The 23836-nt window shown below is 40.6% G+C and overlaps 1 protein-coding gene across 1 annotated transcript in view; it reads left to right on the top strand.

Annotated features, from left to right (window-relative positions):
• Positions 1-22199, top strand: part of rph3aa (rabphilin 3A homolog (mouse), a) — a 30784-nt gene extending 8585 nt beyond the window's left edge. The window contains 15 exon segments of the mRNA XM_061074262.1: positions 9735-9863; positions 10020-10149; positions 10537-10620; positions 12002-12146; positions 15697-15912; positions 16039-16266; positions 16525-16604; positions 16919-16993; positions 18518-18627; positions 18702-18828; positions 19071-19124; positions 20255-20406; positions 20651-20732; positions 20850-20946; positions 22066-22199. Coding sequence (XP_060930245.1) covers positions 9735-9863; positions 10020-10149; positions 10537-10620; positions 12002-12146; positions 15697-15912; positions 16039-16266; positions 16525-16604; positions 16919-16993; positions 18518-18627; positions 18702-18828; positions 19071-19124; positions 20255-20406; positions 20651-20732; positions 20850-20946; positions 22066-22199 — 1843 coding nt within the window.
• Positions 22200-23836: the final 1637 nt, after the last annotated feature.

The following is a 23836-nucleotide window of genomic DNA, read 5'->3' as shown; positions in this document are numbered from 1 at the left end:
AACCGTCTTATAAAAATGGATACAATGTTTTATCAGCACTATTAATCTGACATTTTCTGTCACGATCAACCACCCGTTCTTCTTCAAATATATAATGTCTTCGGACAAAAAAATAATAATACTTTCCTTACATTTTGTCTTGACTGTTATTCTATTGCATTGTTTGAGAAAATATGAGGTATTGATTGACGTGTTTTATTACCTTTCGCCAAGGAGGTTATGTTTTCATCTGCATCTGTTGCTTTGTCTTATTTAGCAGAATTACGCAAAAACTACCAGACAGAATACCACAAAACCTGGTGGAAGGATCCGGTAATTGGTGCAAATTTTCTCCATTTTTTTCTCAAGAATAATTCATGGATCTTTTTGACAAAAATCAGGTGTGAAACTCTGTGCAGATCTATATAAAAATAGTAAAATGAAATGTGGGTACATAAGGGGACTTTACGCTCTCTGAGAGAAATACCAGTTGTTATAGAATAAAACTGTCTCATGTTAATAAGAGACCTTATTTCAGACATCTGACCAAAAAATCCATTCGAAAAATCCTTTGACTTTGTGACCAGTGGACTTATTCCTACAGCATTCAATGGAATAGATACATCACTTAATGGTGTGTAAACTAAGCACATATGATTATTAACACTAAGCACATTTCTTGTGCACATGAATATGAAATATGCAAAAAAAAGCAATACCAGTCTGAAGGGGGGAAGCCTCTTGGCGTCACAGGAAACAGGAGGATGACGCAATCTGTCAGTTTTCCTCCCCGCAGCGCTCATACTCTCTCTCTCACACAGTGTGCGTTCGCTTGTGTGTGCTGACATGAATAACTTTTTTTTTGTGTGTGTGCATGTGTGTGTGGCCCTGCAGCTCTTCGTCAGCCCACATAGTCTCATGGAGATGAAATGCCTTGGTTTCCTCTTACTTCACGTCAATTTGCAATGCTTTTCTCTGTGCCGCTGACCGTGTGTGACAGGTCCTCAGAGTCTGCGCGTGTGTGTGTGTGTGTGCATGTATGTGTGTCTGAAAGTCAGCAGCAGGGATGGGTGTGTATCTGTGTGTGTCAATTTATATTAATGTTAATACAACAGGCATGTGAAGGTCTTACAGAGGATTACAAAAGACCTGCTTTACTGAACTGGCCTGCGGCTTGGAGACAGACAGCATGAAGGAGAGGGAGAGACGGGGGGACAAACAGAGGGACAGGCAGAGGAGTGATAAACTGAACGACGACAGAACATCAAACATTACAGAACAACACCTTGCTCTATGAATTCTCCTAATCTGACCTCAGAGAGAGAGAAACATCTTTGTGCTGAGTGGAACAAGGCTAGGAGAGGGTCATAATATTATGAGCATAAAGTCATTATCTAATGAGAATTTGTTTTTATATTATAATAAAGTAAACTATATTTTTAGGGATAACTTGCAGTAACTCATGCTTGCTGGAGTTCTACTCCCCTGGATCCAGAATCATGAACCAATGTAATTGTTTCTTGAGAAACTACACTGTGTGACAATGGCCTTGCAGTGGACCACTACCAATAATTTCCTCCTCCACAAAAGAGGCCACTTCCTTCAAGTCTGTGTTGTTCTTTCTTTAGAATATTTATGATAATGTGATGCAGATGTGTCCAAAGATTACAGATAACACACAGCCGGAAATAAAGACTTTATTCTTTTTAAAGTTACAACTATGTCTCTGACTTATTCCCCCTTTGAGTGGACCTAATACTCTGGTAGGTCATAAACCAAATTTTAAAAGATACAAATTCGTACCTGATGAATATCAGAGGAAATACTTTGGAAAAATCAGTACCTCTACAAACATTGAATGTCAATTTAATTTAATGGCGACCATGGTGGTGCAAATGGAAATGTCAGAGATAACAAAGTCACTATAAACTCACTTTATCCTCTGGGAATCATGAGGGTCATAACATTTTCAAGACAATCCCTCCACTGGTCTTGGAAAGCCGTGCTTGTAGTGGAGCTTTGCAACTTTTCCAGAGATCGAAATCTTCGGATCAACACTTTCTAATGCTCTAAAGATGAAGATCATATTATTTATCTAAAATGTAATTCCTACTCACAATTGATTTTTGATGGGAGCAGCGGGTCAGTAATGCTTTTAATACGTCTTTAACCCATTTAGAAAAACTGTAAGTGGGTATGTGAAAATGGCTCCATTACAATTCCTCTTCATCATCGTAGAGCAGTTAACACTGGGCTCACCTGACAAGCTATAATCTCAAACACACACACACATGCGTGCACACTTTGTACACACATGTAAGTACCCGTGCTCCCTGGAGGTCGATCTGCTCCTCAGTCGAATCCCACCATAAAGCAGGTGTAAATCAAGCCAGGCTTCATGTGGTGACATGTGTCCTTGGTGTAGGTCAGAGAGGAGGAGGAGTTCAGACACTTCACCATTTTTCATGCTGTGCTTGACAAAAACCATATCATCTCTCACATAATGCACATATTTAGGGCAGGATATACTGCCTGTGGATTTAAAGTAGAGTAATAGCCCTCAAAGTATTCGGCTGTCATGTAGGACTTAGATCCACACAGTGAGCAAGAAAACTATAATTCACTGTTTATAGGAGTTAAAATAATGAACATACAGTACAGTACAGTGAGAGCAAAATCTATAGTAATGTATTTACAGTTATCAATAACATTTTGCAAATAATATTGGTTATGTATGTAACTCTAGTCCTATGAGTATGGTTGAAGGTGTGTTATGGAGGGTAGCTCTCTGTTCCAACATCGTGTTTCTCTTGTTTCCCTCAGACTAGCATTGTCTTTATGTTAGCCTGTGTCTTATTGGGAGGCGCTCTGAGCGAAAAAATTTGTATCTACGGCCCAAGTGGGAGAAGTTTACCCAACAAGACAGTGAAAATTGTTTCCAACTTCCTGTTTATCCTCTATTTCACTAACCTCTGTTTCCCACCCGCTGTCTATCAAGCTTAGAGGGATGAAGACGAACCAATGAGCAGACTTAACGTCCAAGTCTTTTTTTGTCCGGAGTTGGTGAAAGTATAAACTTTTCTAAACAGAACAGAGCTTAACCACGGATATTGCACCATGTGCACAAAAATGGATGACATAACAGCGCCCCAATCAAATGAAGCCAAATGATCTTGAACACTTCCTGGTGGCTGACGATATATGTATAGGTTGTAAACAACGCCTCCTCCTTGATAGCAGATGGGATATGGATAATACTTATGGTTTGTTTTGGGTTCTTACTTCATTCAATTTCACTTCAATTTTATGCGTATAGCACCGAATCATAAGATACATTATCTCAAAGCACTTCGCATAGAGGTCGGCCTGCTGCTGCTGCGACTTACAGTAGTGAAGCAATGATTGGACAATCAAAGTTTATCACTGGGTTCAGTGAACAGCCAGATGTTTGTTGATAAAACTTCTCTTGGAGAACTGTTAGATTTAATCCCTCAATCTCACCCTGATGTTTTCTCCCACACTGTCGGGTGAACTAAGGCCTCACTGAAAGCAGGTCACTGCTTTGACATGAAATCTGTGGGGTGAGCAAAACAGTGTTCATGGAACAAAGTAACCTTTTGCATGTAATTGATTGGCCTGTGCAGCCCCTCCCTTAATGCATCAGGTTCTGGTCATTCATAAAAAGTTTGTAAGGCTTTGACTATAATAGAAATCAGAAGAGACTTGAGCGGCTCTGTATAAATAGCACAGGCCCTTTGAGCCACCTCAGCTGGCCCCTTATGGTCCTGCTGAGCAGTATGTTGTCGCTGGAGTCCTTCCAAACCACTGAGCTCCTGTGACCCATCATCTTGTAGTGGGAAGTCGTCCGAGCTGCACATCTTTAGTCTTCCAGTCTCAGCTGGTCACCACTGGGGTTTGGCTATAATTACCTCAGCTGATCCTCCTAGTCATCATCATTGAATCTCATAACCATTTTTATTGCCACCTGCAAAAGACCCCCCAACATGCTCAAACACAATGGATGTAAAATTAAGTAAATAAAAATCTGCCCATCAGGTTTTATCGCCCCTCGGGGATGAGAAGTACCCTCAAAGCTCAGTTGTAATTATGTGAATAGCCTACTACAAGTGCTCTGACACACAAGTGCTGCACGTGAAAAACACTGGGAGGTCCCAGGGTGAAAACAGGGCTGGTATTGACATGCTGTCATGTGTAAGCAGTTTCTGTCCTCTCCAGTGGATGACATTGAGAATCAGATAGGAGTTTCATGTCCTGCTGCAGAGCACCAGTGCACATTGATTGGATGTAAGGCAGCGACTGCTCCCGTCTATAATCAATTCAAACTCTGTGTGTGTGTGTGTGTGTGTGTGTGTGTGTGTGTGTGTGTGAGAGAGAGATAAAACAACTCCCCCTGTCTCTAATTTATGGCTTATATTGTGCAATTCATGAAAAAAGTAAATGTAAGAGTCGACATTTAATTTGGTTCTAAAGCTGAGCAAGTATTTGTATGTGTGTTTAATTCAAAATGTCATTGTTTCAACCAGTGGAATGAAATAAAGTACAAATTGCTTACAAGTCAATTACTAACGAGCATTAATCAATACTGAAGCTATTTTTACAAAACATTTTGGACAAACAATGAGGTGACAATCTCACCTCCAAATATCACTCTTATCAAAATACACATTCAATTCAATTTAATGAAATTATATTTGTATAGGGATAAATAATATACATTTCCTCAAGGCTCTTTATAGAGAAGGTCAAGACCTTAAAAACAGTTCCCAGTATGAGCAAACACTCTGGCGACTGTGGAGAAAAAAAACTCATTCACATTATCAGCAGCAGAACCAGACTCAACTTATCCACATCACATCTCATGTCTGAAAACACATCTTGTCTGTTTGGCAACGACACTAAAAACATCTGGGCTGCTTTCAGCTGCAGACACAATCAGCTGTGTTTTGAATAATTATAATTTTATTATATTAAAAAAAATCTTAGACTTCTAAATATTTTAAGATGGTCTTTGCTGAATACATACAATTTGCCATCAAGCTGCCTTGAATTTGTTATTAAAAGTTTTCATCTTATACAATAATTTTCCTTGTGAGCAGCATTAACATTTTTCCAAATGACAGTAATGGAACTGTTCTATATATTGTTGCTCCCAGATTACATACAAAATATTTGATCATTCTATAAAATATGATGCGTAGATTAAACGAGCAGTAAATTCAAATGTAAACATTTAGCTGCTACTTAACCACAAATGCATCAGTAACATTGATCCAATCTTGAATTTCTCACAGTATTAACTTTTGATACAGTAAAGAAATTTTTTGACATTTTAGAAAATTAAGCTCTTTCTCTTTCTTGCTGGGAATTACACAAGAAGATTGATCCCACTCAGACTCTTCTCAAACTCTGTTAAGCAACAAAAGTATGAATTATCATCATTATCGTGTCATCATTATCATCTACAAGTGTTGTTATAGCTGTGGTCAAGCAACACAATATCAACCCGATTATAGCCCGACCCAGAAGACAGGGTGGGTTTGAAAATGGTTTGAAAATTATCGATGGGTATCGAGCGTGAAGACTGATCGTTTTATCTTGTGTGGTATGTCATGATGGACGAGAGTGGAGTAGAGTAGCATTTTCTTTTTTCACCACGTGCACAGCTGAAGTGATGAAGCTGAGCACAAATGTACACATGAAGAAGTGAAAGAGGAATGAAAGAGGAAGGATGTTGTAGGTGTCGCATGATGTTTTCCTCGTCTCCAGCTCGTCCTTTCCTGTGATGTCACACACTTCATATCAGAAGGCTAACGCTGATTGGTCTGGGAGCAACGTGTCACGTCCATCATGTCTCTCATGTTTCTCAGCCACTACACGACAAGAATTTATGAGAATTTATAATCATCTGATCTGACAGTGACCTTCTTAACAGACACAAACGTTTTATAGTCTGACTCCTGCAGGAAGCAAAGGATCTGCACGATCTATAAATGAAGCCCAAATGTTTTTTTCATCCTATCAATTTGCACTTTCACGTGGTTCCGACTGTAAAAGTAGTGACTTGATTCATAATGACAGTGTGTGTGTGTCTGTGTGTTTGTGTGCGTGTGTGTGTGAATGTGCGTGGGTGTGTGTGCCTTGAAGCATTCGCAGTGAGAAAGGTGGGGGTCAGTATGAAAGGAAAAGACACTTTCAGCCTGTGAGTCACCTAACACACACACACACACACACACACACACACACACACACACACACACACACACACACACACACACACACACACACACACACACACACACACACATACACGCACACACACTCATCCATCAATCTGTCAGGTTTCCACTGTCCGCTATGACAGCCACCCCTGACATTTATATGCATTGGGGACAAGACATTTTCCAGGGAACACAACAGGGAGGGGACCGGAATGAAGAAGATGAAGGGCACTGAGCTGTTATGTATGTGAGCCAGGGCAATAGTCACATTAGTCATTGGGAGGGCAAGTCCCCCCATTTCTTTAAATATGGTAAAATTGTCCCCCCCAATAAACTGAATTGTAAACTGGCCGATGATAATAATAATAAAACTGTAATGCTATGACGACAAGCAAAAAAGCACCGGCGTCCAAAATAGTCACTATGAAACTTTGACGATTAAGGAATTACGGTGTAGTGCAGTTCATATCCTGTTTCTGGCAGCTCTGCAGGCGGTTTGTCCAATATCCCTTTTCCTCTAATGCAAACCAGGTTCCAGTTCCAGGCTGGTGCTAGTGCTGGTTCGCAGTTTCTTTTCTACAGGCCAGTGCCGTTCAAAGGGCCACGTCATGCGACACTGTATATGTCTGTATACGGCGCCGCTCTCCCAGCTAATGCTAGCGCTAAATCTAATTTTAAGTGTTGTTGCTGATGGCTTTGCTTTTCTGTTTTCGATTATACACAGACATCCAAACATGGATATTTTTGCTGCTTCACTAGCATAAGATGCTGTTCTACTGATTCCGGTTTGAGGACGGTTTGCATAATATCATATTAAATATACATTGTTTTAAATAACAAAACACATACAAACTCATCTTGTTTATAATGAGTTGTGAGATTTTGGTCCCCCCCAAATGTTCACTTCATGACTACGGCCTTGATGTGAGCCATTTAAATATTCTTATACAGGAGCCACTGCTCAAACTCATGTAAAGTTTAATGCTCAGACACAGTCATACAACAACCAGCACGGCCTGTCAGTACATCTACATGCACCAAATATTCTGGTTTTGTCCTTATTTTGAAAGAGACCATATTTCTACCAAGCTACTACTGATGGAAATGATTACATTGCTCAATTCCTGTTTATATGCCGCTGTACAAACTCTGATTAACATAAAACACCTTATCCTACGTACATTATTATGAGTGAATTAGATTAGGGCGATATTTCCTCTCCCTTCTATTCTCTAATTGTCAGCGAACGCATTGCGCAATCCGTTGTTCAGCGAGGTGTCGTCTGTTTCAGCAGCCTGGTGGAACCGGAGGCGAGACGTTGAGGTCATGCTTTCCTCTTAACCATGTTCTTGTTAAAAGATAATGAGCGCGCTTCTCCGCAGTGAAAGTGTCTTCAGGCATGCACACTGCAGACCACACTTCAATGACACATTACAGCTACCAGTGCACTTTCTCTGACCAGCTCAATTATTGCCCCATTTTCAAGGCAGAGCAGCGGCGCCAGTACACAGTGCCTGTGCACTCGGACATGACCAGCAGATGTTTGGGAATTTCACAATAGACTGTGGCACAGCAGCGGTTAATCTTCCCCTTCACCAGGGAGTGTCTCTTCAACCATGACACAGTGATGTTCGAATGAGAAATTACATCTTTGTAGTGATGTTTGAAAGTCTGTCTATCTATCTATCTATCTATCTATCTATCTATCTATCTATCTATCTATCTATCTATCTATCTATCTATCTATCTATCTATCTATCTATCTATCTATCTATCTATCTATCTATCTATCTATCTATCTATCTATCTATCTATCTATCTATCTATCTATCTATCTATCTATCTATCTATCTATCTATCTATCTATCTATCTATCTATCTATCTATCTATCTATCTATCTATCTATCTATCTATCTATCTATCTATCTATCTATCTATCTATCTATCTATCTATCTATCTATCTATCTATCTATCTATCTATCTATCTATCTATCTATCTATCTATCTATCTATCTATCTATCTATCTATCTATCTATCTATCTATCTATCTATCAACATTTTCACCTGAGGGAAAGATGATTACATTTCCTATGGTCAATATGGATAAATTCATCAAAAACTCTTGGCGCTTTTACACGACCAAACCCATATTTATTTCAGTCTGTACCAAGGTAGTGAAGAACTGATATTATCAGCCCTGGAGCCAGGCTGCTATAATTGATGGAATCAAACAACGACATTCAAGGCGACATTTGAGGCCACAGTTAATCACGTCCACATAACGCTGATGATTACATTCCCTGTGTGTACCTGCCTTCATGCGCACAGACGTTTTGCAGGACATAGGAACACAGCACAGCAGCTATTTGAGTTCCATCTGTAGCCTTAAGGTCTGTGTTTTACAATTATTCATGCAGCAAATATAGCCACCTTGATCTAATCTTGGAAAAAATTGTAATCCCTTTAAAAATAGGTACACATGCGTCCTTACTGTGTTTCAGAATACATCAAATACATGGCTGGAGACTGGTGCACATAGCAGTACCATATTACAGTAAAGGAAACATTATTTTTAAGATGATTCACAAAAATATTGACCCAACATAGTTACAAATATTTTTTTAGAAACGACGTGTAATATTTGGTATATTCAGTGTACCTGTGTAGAGATACCCTGTGATAATAGAGCAGATGTGAAACCACAGCTCTATTTCATCCATCGATCCATCCCATCATTTGATGGATACTGGTACCAATAGCATCGGAAGCCACAAAATTACCAAAACAAACACATTTAGGGGAAAAAAGCCAACTCCTACTTTCAGTTCACAAGCTACGTCCATGTGATTTTGAACATGCAAGACATTTGGACTCTGCTCATTCTGTGATTCTCAACCTCATTAGAAGATATACTGGAAGCTTCCAACCAACAGCAAGTGTAGAACTTTTTTACTGGTTAATTTCAACTGAGTACTGTAAAGCTGAAAGTTTCTGATACTTAAGTTTACAGTGAGAAACAAAGCAAATGTTAGCACTGATTTTCAACATGAAACTGCTTTACTCAGAGGTTTTATAGGATTTTTATTAGATCAGTGGGTCAGTTTGTATTGGAGAGGAAACTTGCTCTGTAAAAATGTTTGGTGTCAATAACAATTAAAAGTTGTTTGACGTAAGAGAGTCCTGATGTCTTTTTCTATGATTATTTTCAAAACAAGAAAGACCTGATAGATTGTGGTCAGTAGTTGAGAAGTCCATGTTTTACTCGCCTTCATCTGTTCAGCGCTGCTTTAAGTAAGAGTTATTTCTCAGCTCAGTGCTTGTCCTTTTATATACTATCAGTGGCGCTGCACAAAAAAATTAAGATCTGGCCTTTTGTCTCTGCTGCACTTCACTTTTCTTTGCATGCCACTAACATTCTGTCTATTTGTGTGTATGGGTGTGTGTGTGTGTGTGTGTTTGTGTGTGTGTGTGTGTGTGTGTGTGTGTGTCTGTGTGTGTGCGCTGTTGGTACAGGATTGGGTGGATGATGAACAGGTCTGGCGGCCCCCCAGGGGAGGAGCTCACGGATGAGGAAAAAGAGATCATCAACGGTGTACTGGCTCGTGCGGCCATGATGGAGGCCAAGGAGCAGCAGAGGATTGAGTGAGCGAGCGAGAGAGAGTTAGAGCTATTGTCTCTGTTGCACAGAATCACATCACTTGAATCATGTCATGGCTGCAGATGCCCACTGAGCTGCATGATTTTTGGTGTAAAACCTGTGTCGCATTTGTGCTTACACATATCTGTGTGTGTTCTCAGGCGTCTCTCCAGTCGCCTGGATAATATCAAGAAAACAGCGTGTGGTGATGGACAGTCCCACTGTCTGCTGTGTGGGGCGTCGTTTGGATCACAGGGGGTCACAGCTGTCCTCTGCGTGCAGTGCAAGAATGTAGGTGGATATCTGTATGATTTCTGCTTGGACAAAGAAAGTAAGCAGAGCTAAACCGAGAGGATGTAGTGAGTGCAGGACCTCTGTTTACTATCTGTTCTCTAGTGTTGTGCAGATCCCAAAAGGTTTCCTATAGCGATAAGGTGCCAGTGAGCCATACACTAACTTGTTCTGACACACACTGTGTCTCTGTTTGTCTTATGCATCACATTCTATTTCTTGTTGCCCTAATTAACTGCTCCTGCTAACTAAGTAGAGGATAATGCTATCCGAACTGTAAAAATATACATGCTCTGTGCACCTGCTATCCACCAAGGACTAAATCTGTGCTGGATTTTGCTTATATATGTGTGTCTTAATGTTAAACGTGTGTTTGTATATTTGCAGCACATGTGTAGCAAATGTGGGATCCGGAGCAACAGCCGAACGTGTCCTGTGTGGCTGTGCAGAATCTGCAACGAGCACCAAGAGGTGAGGGCAGGGAGTATGTGAAGAAACAGAGGGCTCTTGATATAATCATGGGGCCAGATTACACCATTATGTCGTTCTTCTGCCAACGAGGAGCAGAGCTTTTCCTGTGACATGAACCATTTTCGAGCTTTTAGACTGACCTTTTAGCACAGAATTGCATTTCAAAGTCCAGTGGCCCGGAAAATTACCCCTGATTGCACCTCAATATCCGAAGTGGATAATGGGCGATGATTAATTTCAACCCTTATTTAATTAATGGAAAAAATACAGATAGAATTTTGATTAATATAGAAAATGAACAAAAAGGTCTGGTTTCTGCCTTTCTTGCTGATGCAGTTACACAAGGCTGTTTTGATGATGGTGCTGTGTTGGCTGAGGTCTCTGCCTCAGGGAGCCCAGACTTTTTAAATAAATGCTCTCTCCTGTCAGTCACACACAGGATATAACAACTCTTTAATGCTGCAAATACAAAGTGATTATTTGTCTGCTCAATAACATAAAAGAATGAAGAAATATAGATAACAAAGTTGCTTTAGGAGATTTTTTGGCCACTTGGAGGCAGTGGAAACAAACTGTGAACATACCATTAACATACCATCGTCTTACAAGTTGATTTGCTGAATGTTGTTATGAAACAGCCGCTTGTTTACTCATCCAGCACTTAAAGAGCAACATTATCCTTCATTTGGAGTCAGATTTGTGTTCAACTGATGAATCTACGTGGAGTATTCACTCTCTTGTATCTGTTTTTGGTCTCCACCACCTCCTGAGGGAAATATCTCCCTCTTTATCTGCTAAATGCTCCACTATGTTCACCAGTTGTTCACTAACTATGTCTATCTGCTGATAAACAAGAAGTGGACAGTTTTTTTTTTTCAGCCTTTCATCAGAAAACATGAAACCCAAAGATAAAAAATTAACCAAAACAGTAAAGTTGTGATCAGAACAAATAAATAATTGTAAAGGTGATGGGAGCTGCAGATTCAGCTGTTAATATTGCAGGTTTATCATATTGATTCTCAACACTTTCGAGGTAGAACTAATCAATATCTTTCGATTATGAATTTATCAAATGTGCCTGTGTGTAATGGGACAGTGGTCTTAAAAACCCATAATTGTTATTAAATCCAAACTCTGCAGTTTCTCTTAGCTCTGTAAGACCACTCTAGCCTCTTCGAGTTCACCCATCTCAACAGCTTCACCGCCAGCAATTTTCATTTGTCTAAAGGTCAAGCATTTAGGGCCATTTTATGAGTGTACACTGAATATTCACGTAACTGAGATTGCAATGTTTAACACTGCACATAAAGCCAGTAGTTTCCATTCTCATCTTTCAGCAGCGTATTATTCTTGTGTATGAACTCCCTGTGTGTTCCTGCAGGTGCACAAACGTTCCGGAGCTTGGTTCTTCAAGGGAAGAGAGCAGCAGGGTCTTCCACCCCCCCTCCCTCTGTCCGGATCCAGACAGGCCAGCACTGAGAGCGATGGACCACAGGAACCTTCAACAAATTATCATCCAAGACACGGTACCCTTTATAATAAGATTAAGATAAGACTCCTGTATACACAAGATAATGCGCTGTGGAAAAATGAAATTCTCTATAATCATTAAATATTCTCTTAAAAAGGCTACATCATCCTGCTCCTAAGTATATTTGAAGGCATGTACTTTTTTATATGGTAATTATGCCATTTTATAATAACGTCACTGTGACATAATTTATCACATATGACGAGGAATGATTGGTTAATCTAAATAATATGTCCATCGTGTCTACAATGTTATTGGTTACAAAAGTTTAAACATTACACTAAATGTTGTCATTATATGACTTCATATTGACGACATGATAACATCCTTCACATGATAATTTTTTTAATCTATATTAGATTTAGTTCATGTCTCTACTCCTAAAGGATGCAGTGATACCTCGGGAAATGTGTTGTTGAACCATGTATAGAATAATTTAGCTTATTTTATTCATCTATTATTTTTTAGATCTTGAAAATGTGTTTTTCAATCAATATTTTTTATCAACTCAAAAAACATTAAGAAGAAAATAAGTTAAGTTATTTAGTTCACATTCTCACACACACACTCACACATTCACACACAAAGGAAAACAATACCTTGTTTGTGGGATACTGCTCACAGGATACTATTAGATTAGATTAGATTTCTTTATTTATCCACACAACGGGGAAATTCACTTGTTACAGCAAAAAAGAGAAAAACAGAATTTAAATAACAGTGCCGAAGCAACAATAAAAAAGAAAGATCAAAATATATACACTACTAAACTACACATAATGAGAGTAAAAATATACAGAAAACAAAAACAAAAAACAACCTGCAAAACAGACACTGTGCAAAAGCAGGTACTGGGGAGAAAGTGGAGTGATGTAAGTGTTATTGTAATGAAAACAAAAGTATTATAAGTAATATTGCAACAGTAGTGACCATGATACAGAAAAAATAATTAAAAAGTAAGTGACCATAATATAAATAATACTACAAGATAGTATAAAGGAAAATATAAATATTGCAATGTAACCATTATAAGTGACCATGATATAAATATAGATGTAAAGTGTTGAATATTATTGTGCATAGTAGTGATCTGAGTAAAAAAATAAAAAATAAATAAGAAAAATAAAAATACAAATACAGCTATGGTGAGAGGTTGAGTGGAGATAAATAATAGACAGGGACTACAACATTATCAGGTGGTGCTGGTGTTGTAGAGCCTGACTGCAGCCGGGATGAAGGACCTGCGGAACCTCTCCTTCTTACACCGTGGGTGTAACAGTCTGCTGCTGAAGGAGCTGCTCAGGGACCCCACATTGTCATGTAGGGGGTGAGAGGTGTTGCCCATGATGGACGCCAGCTTGGCTAACATCCTTCTGTCCCCCACTTCCTCAATGGAGTCCAGAGGACAGTCCAGGACAGAGCTCGCTCTTCTTATCAGTCTGTTGAGCCTGCTCCTGTCTCTGTCCGTGCTACCCCCCCTCCAGCAGACCACAGCGTAGAAGATTGCTGAAGCCACCACAGAGTCATAAAAAGTCCTGAGGAGAGCCCTGCACACTCCGAAGGACCTCAGCCTCCTCAGCAGGTGGAGGCGGCTCTGGCCCTTCTTATAGAGGGCATGTGAGTTATCAGACCAGTCCAGTTTGTTGTTGAGGTGAACACCCAGGAATTTGTAGTTCTCCACCACCTCTATGTCCAATCCCTGGATGTTCACTGGTGTTAAGTTGGATGCTTTTTTCCGGAAGTTCACGATCATCTCCTTCGTCTTGCTGGTGTTCAGCTGAAGCTGGTTGAGCTCACTCCAGCTGACGAAGTCTGTGATGACCGCCCTGTACTCCAGGTCATTCCCCTCAGGAACACATCCAACGATGGCTGTGTCATCTGAGAACTTCTGGATGTGGCAGTGGGTGGTGTTGTGGGTGAAGTCGGAGGTGTAGAGGGTGAAGAGGAAAGGGGAGAGCACCGTACCCTGAGGGGCACCTGTGCTGCAGAGCACCACGTCAGACACACAGTGATGGAGCCTCACATACTGTGGTCTCTTGGTGAGGTAATCCGTTGTCCATGCAGCCAGGTGTTGGTCCACTCCCACGTTCTCCATCTTCACTTTGAGCAGTGAAGGCTGGATGGTGTTGAATGCACTTGAGAAGTCAAAAAACATGACCCTCACAGTGTTCCTGCTGTCCTCCAGGTGTAGCAGGGATCTGTGCAGCAGGTAGGTAACTGAGTCATCCACCCCAATCCCAGGCTGGTAAGCAAACTGCAGGGGGTCCAGCTGTGTGCCCACCAGCAGTCGTAGGTGTCTCAGGATAATCCTCTCCATCGTCTTCATCAGGTGAGAAGTCAGGGCAACTGGCCTGAAGTGGTTAGGCTCCTTGGGGCGCGGCGTCTTCGGCACCGGGACCACACAGGAGGTCTTCCACAGGGCTGGGACTTTCTCCAGGCTCAAGCTTAGGTTGAACAAATGCCTGATCACACCACAGAGCTGGTCAGCACAGTCCTTGAGCAGTCTTGGGCTGATACCATCCGGGCCCGGGGCCTTCCTTGCCTTGATCTTCTTGAGTTGGCTTCTCACCTGATCATCTGTTATAGAGAGGGGGGTGGAGGATGACTGTGGTGGGGGTGTGGGGGTGAGGAGTGGTGAGAGTCTCAAGGGGGGATGATGATCTGGATATGGGGTGGGGGTTGGCTGGTGGGGGTCAGGTGTCGAAGGTGGCAGGCTGAGGAGGGGAGGGGGGGGAGGGGGGGCTGGCCAGGAGAGGTGTGAAGAGGGGGCAGGGGGGGGGGAATCAAATCTATTGAAGAACAGATTCAGTTCATCTGCCCAGTCCTTGTCCCCGCTGGGTTGTTGTCTTCCCACACCTTTTCCGTGGCCTGCAATGGTCTGCAGCCCTCTCCAAACGTCCCTGGCGTTGTTCTGCTCCAGCCGCTTCTCCAGTTTCTTCCTGTAGCTGTCCTTCCCCTTCCTGATCATCAGCCGGAGTTCCTTCTGGACTCTGCGCAGCTCCTCTTTGTCCCCCGATCTGAAGACCCTCTTCTTCTCGTTCAGCAGGGCCTTTATCTCGGGGGTCACCCAGGGTTTGTTGTTGGGAAAACACCGTACCAGCTTGGAGGGCACAGTGTTCTCCTCGCAGAAGTTAATATAATCCGTAATGCAGTGGGTCATGCTGTAAATAAGACTTCTCACAAATGCTGTGCACCACTGTCTAACCTTCAAAGGTTTATCAATGAGAGAGATGGAGGTCAGGTGAGGAAATAGAAATTTGAAGATTTGAAATCTGAAGAGAAAGTAATTCAATCTGTTCCTGTAAGGAACCACAACAGCGTAAGAAGAGACAAAGGCAAGAAAAAACACCAGAAACTGAAAACTCAAATATTTTCTGCATCTTAAGAGAGACAGCAGGGGCGGAAAAAGCCCGACGGGCCTTCAAAATGTCATCTGTTGTAAGACTGTGGTAATAGCAGTGTAAAGAGGAGGTTGCAGTTCGCTGTAGTTTAACCAAAAGTGTATCTCCAGTGGTGGAGGTGTTATTCTTATTTTGTCTCCACAGACTTGAGCCCAGAGCCACAGCAGCAGCAGCAGCAGCAGCAGCAGAAGCAGAAGCAGCAGTCCTGTGGATCAGAACAATGGGAGCAGACAGCAAGAACAACAACTGACAGCTATAATGAGAGTCAGTCTCGTCCAGCAGCTGTAATGAAGACAGAGGGACATGTGTTAGCCTCCAAACCACCTAGGCCTAACGCACAGCAGGCCACTCTCACCTCAGGTAAAGCAGCAGTGCTCCTTCTGATGCTTCAGGGTTGCTCTCTAAAACATTTAACATCAACATCATTATAAAAAAAGATGTTTCCGTCAGAAACAGTGGCATATTTTTGTGTCTTTTCGCCTGTAGCTCCTGCTGCAGATGTGGGGAACAAACGTTCAGAGAGGGAAGGGACGGTGTCCCTTCCAGCTGTGGAGGAAAAAAGACAACCTGTTGTCTCCAGTTCCTTTCCATCTAATGTTCCTGCAGCCAGAACTATTCCACCTGTCAATCCCCCGGCAAACAATCCCACTCCCCCGAGACCAACACCAGATCGAACAGAGAATGAGGACAATGACTACGACTCGGATGATGCCAGTAGGAATGATCACCTCCCCTCTGATTTATATTAAGAATAAGAGTGTCCCAGATGTTTACTTTTTAACTCATTTTTTATCACAGTATAAATTCCTTCTTTTGTACCTGTGGCTGTGAGGGACATTCCCAGTAGAGCGATGAAGAGTGAAAAATGAATGTTCCTCCTGCTTTAGAAGGATATTGGTTTCTGTAAGACGAGCCATTTAAAAGATTGTACTTCTCTTCTCTGATGTCCTTCCTGTATTTTTGCTCCTGCAGCTACTCTGGGATCTCTGGAGTTCAGTCTTCTTTATGAACAGGAGAGCCACGCCCTGCACTGTTGTATCATTAAAGCTAAGGTAAACTAACCGGCACACATAAGGTATTAGACATTGGAAAAGAGAGGCTGAAGTTACACAAGACGGGACTAGATGCAACACAAAAAGACAAGATGGGAGCAGTCAATACAAAATGAGTCAGGTCGGGACAAAAAAAAAGACTAGCCTATAAAAGACAGAACAAGATGAGACAAGATGGGACAAGATAGGATTAGATAAGATGGGACAAGGCAAGATGGAATAAGACAAGACAAGACGAGATGGGATAAGACAAGGCTTATTGAGTACCTTTATATTTGACTTGTAGTGCAGTTTGTTTTTCTCATGTGTCTCAGGGTTTGAAGCCGATGGACTCAAATGGACTTGCTGACCCGTATGTGAAGATGCACCTGTTACCTGGAGCCAGTAAGGTACAATGATCGCTGTCATTATGGCATCAATGGGCTGGTTTTGACAGCTGCACATCTCTGATTTAGTTGTTTTATCCAAATTTATTGGTGCAGCACATATCATCGAAAATACGATGAATGCATTTTGTAAAAACAAATGTTGGTAATCCCATAATATCCACTTGACTTAGTAAACTTTGAACACTGAATTAAGGAGATTATCCACATTAAAATGACTGGCTGTTTGTTCGGGGTCGGCTGTGGCCCAGGAGGTAGAGCGGGTCGTCAACTAACCAGAAGGTTATGAAGTGTCCTTAGGCAAGATACTGCCGGTGAATGTCTGTGAATGTTTAAATGAAAAAACTTTACTGAACTCTCATACCATGTAGTCTTATGTCCTGGTCTTTAGTTTGGGAATATTTATAATTTCAAGACATAAAACCAAGACTTCAACTCATTTTGTTGCATCCAGTGATTTTATTGCTCCGAATTTCTCTTGGGTGTGCATGCTAGGTTTTCTCCCCCAAATATGTGCATCTGCCCACTGTTTATTGGACAACTCACTCATGTTTTGTACAAACTTATTAATAGCACATGCAGCTGGAAATAGGTCACTACTTGTTGTAATTAATTGATATTTGGAAGCATTCATGCTCTTTGGTGGGGTTTGCCCTTGCAAAGCTTGACAAGCAATTGCGATCCCACTTACACACATCATCACTATTTACAAACAGTAAATCGCTGGACATTTACCCTTCTTTTAAAGATTCAGTGTGTAAGATTTAGTGGCATCTAGTGGTAGAGTTGCAGATTGCAACCCATAGGGAAAACAGTGAAAGGCCCTCTCCAGAGTCAGTGTTTGGTTTGTGAGTTCTGGGCTACTGTAGAAACCTGGCAAATCAACAAGGTGGACCTGAAAGAGGACCTGCTCTTAAAGTAGATGTAAAAGCTCATTCCAAGGTAATTACAAACATGTGAATTGTTAGTTTCATGTGATTATACACAAACCAAAAAATAAAAATGTATATTATACTTCCGCAAAATAATTAAAGATCCTTCTAAAACTTACACACTGGACCTTCAACAGCTTCTTTGCTGATACTAGCTGCTAGAAATGAGGTTAATGAGAATACAGAGACTGAACCAATGCAGTAAAGTTGCAGCTCATAAAACCAAAACAATGACTTAAAGTAGACCAAAAATGTCTGAAGTGCCTCAAACTTAGCTTTAAATAACTACAGGATAGTGGTGTAAGAGTTGCATGTAGCCATCAGCTACTTTTGTATTCAGTGTTTTACAACAACACAAAGCTTGTGATGGAGTTGTTGGGTGTGTCGATTAAATTTGGGATGATCTTAAATTATATAATTTAGCAGTAATATATGTGCACTCAGTGAGGGCACATGATTTATGTCGAGAAGATTTGTCTTCATTGTAGTAATCTATTGAGTGAACCCATGTTTGCTTGAATCCAGGCAGTTGTATATTTCGCCCAATCAAATTGATGACGTTTCTCTTCTCATTGTCTTGTGTGCTCTCACTCAGTCGAACAAGCTTCGCACCAAGACACTGAAAACAACTCTGAATCCCGTGTGGAACGAGACGCTCATCTATCACGGTATCAACAATGATGAAATGTCACGCAAAACTCTCCGGTAAGATCAACCTTTACCTGCTTTAACTTTGTCCAAATAAAATGTGATTCATAGAGTGCACTGTCCATCTTCAGGCTTTCAGTGAGTGACGAGGACAAGTTTGGACACAATGAATTCATAGGAGAGACTCGAGTTGCACTGAAGAAACTGACGTTTAACCAGAAGAAGAACTTCAATGTTTGTTTGGAGAGAGTGATCCCGGTGAGCCTGAAGAAGATACTGACACATTCTCAACATATGTAGATACAGTTTGATATTTCAGGAATCATTATTATTTTGACCAATAGGGCAACATGGTGGTGCCGCGGTTCCCTCACGTTCAGAATGATACCCAGTTAATGTCTTAATTGGGTTTATCTATTTCATATTCAATGTTCTAGTTTGTGTAATTAATGTTGATGGTGCTGATGTTGATGAGTGTTGCTGCTTTTCTTTATGTACAGGTGAAGAAGGCTGTCGGAGCCTCATCCCGCGGCATGGCCCTCTATGAGGAGGATGTAAGACCCTCACATACACTAGATCTCACACATGTGAATATTATTGTGTATCCAGGGCCTGGTACATCTGATTCCTCTGCACCATAGATGTATGGATGCGCTGAGCTGATAATGACCTTATTAAACAGATCCGGTATCTGCCAGGCATGATCGACCCACATTGCATTTCTCTATCAATGTCAATATAAAATTCATTGTTTCCGCGATCACTTACATGCATTTAGTCAAGATGGGAACTCATTTTCTATTGCCACAACAATCCCTGCTCTCGTGTTACCTGAAGTAAAATTACCTCAATGAGTTCCATGCAGTTTGATTTGCAGAGTTTACATTTGGTAAATGGTCATTCCTTCTTTTTTTTTTACAGTGTATATATTAGCTATTATTCCATTTATATGTTTCTATATTGTGTATATTTCCTTACACTTAAGTATTGCATATTACTCATTATTACTTACTGGAGCCTATTTTTGACTGCCCTCTTGCTGCTGTAATATTTCAAATTACCCCATTGTGGTACTAATAAAGGATTATCTTATCTTCTCTAAACTTATCTTATCTTAAATCAAAGACAACAAATAAAAATTTCAAACCATTAAGGAAATGAATAAAAGAAACATGAGTAACTGTATCAATCAAGTAAAAGCCATCCACTGAAAGTAAGTTTTAATACGCAATAGAGCAATAAATGTGGATTAATACATCACTAAACATAATCCCCATTATTTCGTCAAGGTCGAGTTATGTTTGTAGCTGTTACTTTAAGACATTGATCAACTTAATTTGTGAACATTCTTTGTGTCTATTGATTTGATTGAATGGTGACACAATATGTAAAGCACCATCCCAATCTTTCCAAGAAAAATGGAAAAGAAAGTGTCTACTACTGCTTTTACGTTGATGCACATGTATGTACAAATATTTAATCCTCCTGCATAATAACAGTTTTAAGCATGTGCATTATCATCCATTAGCACAGTATAATCCCTCCAGATATGTGCACATAGAAAATAAGCATTAGGATAGTGCAAAAGTAGTACACTACCTTGTCTGCATGTGTTTGTACATAATCTGTAATGTGTGTGTGTGTGTGTGTGTGTTTCTGTGTGTCTGTATGTGTGTGTGTGCAGCTGAAAGAAGGGGACGATTCAGAGGAAAGAGGTCGTATCATGGTATCACTGATGTACAACAGCCAGGTGGGTCGTCTTGTAGTGGGCGTGGTCCGCTGTGCTCACTTGGCGGCCATGGACTCCAACGGATACTCTGACCCCTTCGTCAAGATGTATGTTCTCCATTCTCTAACATCTTCCTGAACCTCAGTGCACAGACTGAAGTCTGAACATTTATTGGTGTAATCTGTACAATGGCCACTAGCTTTAGATACACTATATATTTACTGTGTTGAAGTGAGAGTTGTTGCTCTAGGATACAAATACTACAATTTCCTGAAATCAAAAGTGTTCCTTTAAGAATTCTTAGATTTCTGAGGTATAACTTTCTCTCTTTCTTGGTCTTTGGTGCTCTAGATGTCTCAAGCCAGACATGGGAAAGAAAGCTAAAAACAAGACGCAGACAAAAAAGAAGACCCTCAATCCAGAATTTAATGAGGTCAGTTGTGGTTGTTTCTGTACTTTTTTAAATGTACACTTACTTTACTTTGGTGTCTCCTCTTTGCCCATTGTCCAGCCATGTATTGTGTAATATATTCATTGGTCTTTTTTTTAGGAATTCAGTTACGAAATAAAGCACGGTGAACTTGCCAAGAAAACCCTGGACATCTCAGTCTGGGACTATGACATGGGCAAATCCAATGATTTCATTGGTAAGTGTGGACATTTGTTTGAAATCCTATTCCCCCATCCAGCTAGTCATTTGACATAGACATTGATAGAAATGAAATTGTCTGTTGGTTAATTCATTCCCTTTGGTCCAGACTGATATCTTAACAACTATTACACAAAAAAAACGTTCATGAAAAAACATAGACATATGTGAGGGCTCTGTAACCTTGACCTCAAAGTGAATGTTTGTGCCAAACTGGAGATGATTTATTTCACAGCGTTCCAGAGATATCACTTTCACAAAGCAAAAAAATGCTTTGTGGGGTCACTGTGACCTTTGACCACCAACATCAAATCAGTTCATCCTTCAGTCTAAGTGAATATATGTACCAAATTAAGATATTGCAGGAATGGGACCTGAGCAACCTGGGACAACCTTAAAAAACATAATGCCTTCGAATGCTGGATTATGCCTTTGCAGAGGCATGAAAAAACTGCAGAGCTATGCAGCCCATAATCTATTGTGAACCTCACTAACACGACTCTACATGACCGGACTTGTTGGGATGTTTATCCCTCTGGACATTTTCCTCATCTCTAAAAAAACCCAGCAACATGTTAAAAAGAGATTTTTTGATTACTGGCAAACGTAATGTTACGCTGAATGACTTGATAATAGACAACATGATTTTTGCAGTTGGGGTTATTATTTCCGTGGTAACAGCAAGCTCCACCAATCAGAGACATCCGTATCACACCTGAGAATCGTGACACAAGATTTCACTTGAAATGCAGTTGATAGCTTACAAAATGTTGGCTTCTACTGGAGCATATAGCATTGTTTCACAAACTTGCTGTAAGTCTACCTTGGATGGTTACAATATTATGGTTGATTACTAAAATCAATATTCAGAATATGAATGAGACTTTTACTTCTAGAACCTCGCTATGAGCTCTGTTTGACAATGTTAATATGTTAACTTACAAGGTAAACATCATGTCTACCGAGCATCACCACATTTGCCTTGTCATTGTGACCATGATCGCATGTCGATAAGCTTTTGCCTCATGAGACTGCTGTTCTCCGCAAGACTGCTAGCATGTGTGTCATTTTTAACTTTGTATACTTATTAATTGCCACTTTTCTCTCTTTCGTTCAGGGGGATGTCAGTTAGGCATCCAGGCAAAAGGAGAGTGTCTGAAGCACTGGTACGAATGCCTGAAGAACAAGGACAAGAAGATTGAGTGCTGGCATGTTCTGTTAAACGATAACCCTGCTCAATTTGAGGACTAAAACGACATCTCCTCTCCAAACATGTATCGTCTTTGTCTCTCTAATTCTCCCTGTAGAATATAGTCCTCCTATGAGCACGTACTTCTATGTGGATTGTCCCAAAGTGCAATGTACAAGCGGCATTTCCAGCAGTTTTCAGGTGACTATCGTGGATGTTGTTCTCGAGTGACCACTAAACAAAACCAAGAAACTGTAATTTGACCATATTCACTGATATCAAATCTTAATCTGGATGAAGAAATGATTGAAGAGTGATTATCGCATTTTATGGAGACTAAATTTGTCTTTGAGATAACGTGTACCGCCGAGTTCCAACCCAACTGAGGGGAATTCCCAGTTTCCTGTCTCTGACCTCTTCCCCGTGTTGATTAGTGCTCCTGTCATATGGGACCATGTCTGATGTCATCAGCTGATCTATGTGACCACGTTGCTCAAGTGCTTGCGTCACCAAAACATGCATTTCACTCGTATAACCGTGAATAAATATCATGCATCGTGCAAATGTTAAATATTAAGTGGGACACTCAGAGGTTTGGTTGATAAAATGATGTGAACCGACTCTCTCTTGTTGTTGATGTGCTGATACTTTTGACACAGATAAAACATTGGTCTAATTCATCTCTTCTCCTGTGCATGTGTGAGCTTTCTCTCTTTCTGCTGCAGAAATAAAAAAGTTATTCTGCATGACATCTTATTATTATGCAGATGAAATTCAAGTATGCAACGTAAGCACAGTTCCTCAGATCTCATGAAATATCCCCCCACAGATATATTGGATGGATGTATTCTGATGCCATACAAATTCAGCATTTTTCATCTGTATTCATATAGATGCATGTCTAATAAATAAAAACACCGCGGCACTCCCTTTGCTCTTCGGCTCGTTTGATTTGTGCTGTGTGACATGGAGGAAAACTTTGTCTGGATCAGGTGAGGTTTGAACCAGCCAGCTCAGACAGACACGCAGCTGATAGTTTGGTGAACTTTGACTTCTCCTGATAATACTTCTCTCTCGCTCCAAGTAGGTAAAAGTTGAGACTGTGAATCGTGTAGCCTTGAACTTAATCTTGGACGCAATCTTTTTCACTCCATCTTAAGCTAAATAAAAACACAGGCAGGTCAGACAAGAAACCCAAAACATTTACATTTGACCCAAAAAGGCCAATCAGTTCAAGTGATGTGACCTTTCCAAAGAATTCCAGATGGAAGAACAGAAAGCAAAACAGGCAATGTGTAGAATTATGCAATGTGTAGTAGCTTCAGGAATTTGGCTGTAAAACTCATGTGTGAACCCCAATATATTCAGAGAATGGGTGAGAAATATACTCAAAGTGACTTTACAGACAACCTAAAGTTAGAAACTGTCGTTGACCATATTTATGGTGACACACAGGAAGGAGGCAGTAGGACAGAAAGACATATACAAAATGAAACAACAAAAATATTTTGGGTGTGTGAAATTCGGGACCCATTAGCTTGATCGGGTAGGGGGGGGGGCAAGCTTAGTTAAAAAGCTGCTCACTGTTTACGTTTCGACAGATCAACAGTTCGTTCTCTTTTATCTGTGCGCTTGTTCTTTGGGAGAAGGCAATGAAAAGAAAAATAAATGGGCAAGATAGTAGTTGCTAGTTTATCTA

This window comes from Limanda limanda, chromosome 1 (assembly GCF_963576545.1).
Source record: "Limanda limanda chromosome 1, fLimLim1.1, whole genome shotgun sequence".
NCBI lineage: Eukaryota > Metazoa > Chordata > Actinopteri > Pleuronectiformes > Pleuronectidae > Limanda > Limanda limanda.
This window is presented reverse-complemented; position numbering and strand designations above follow the sequence as displayed.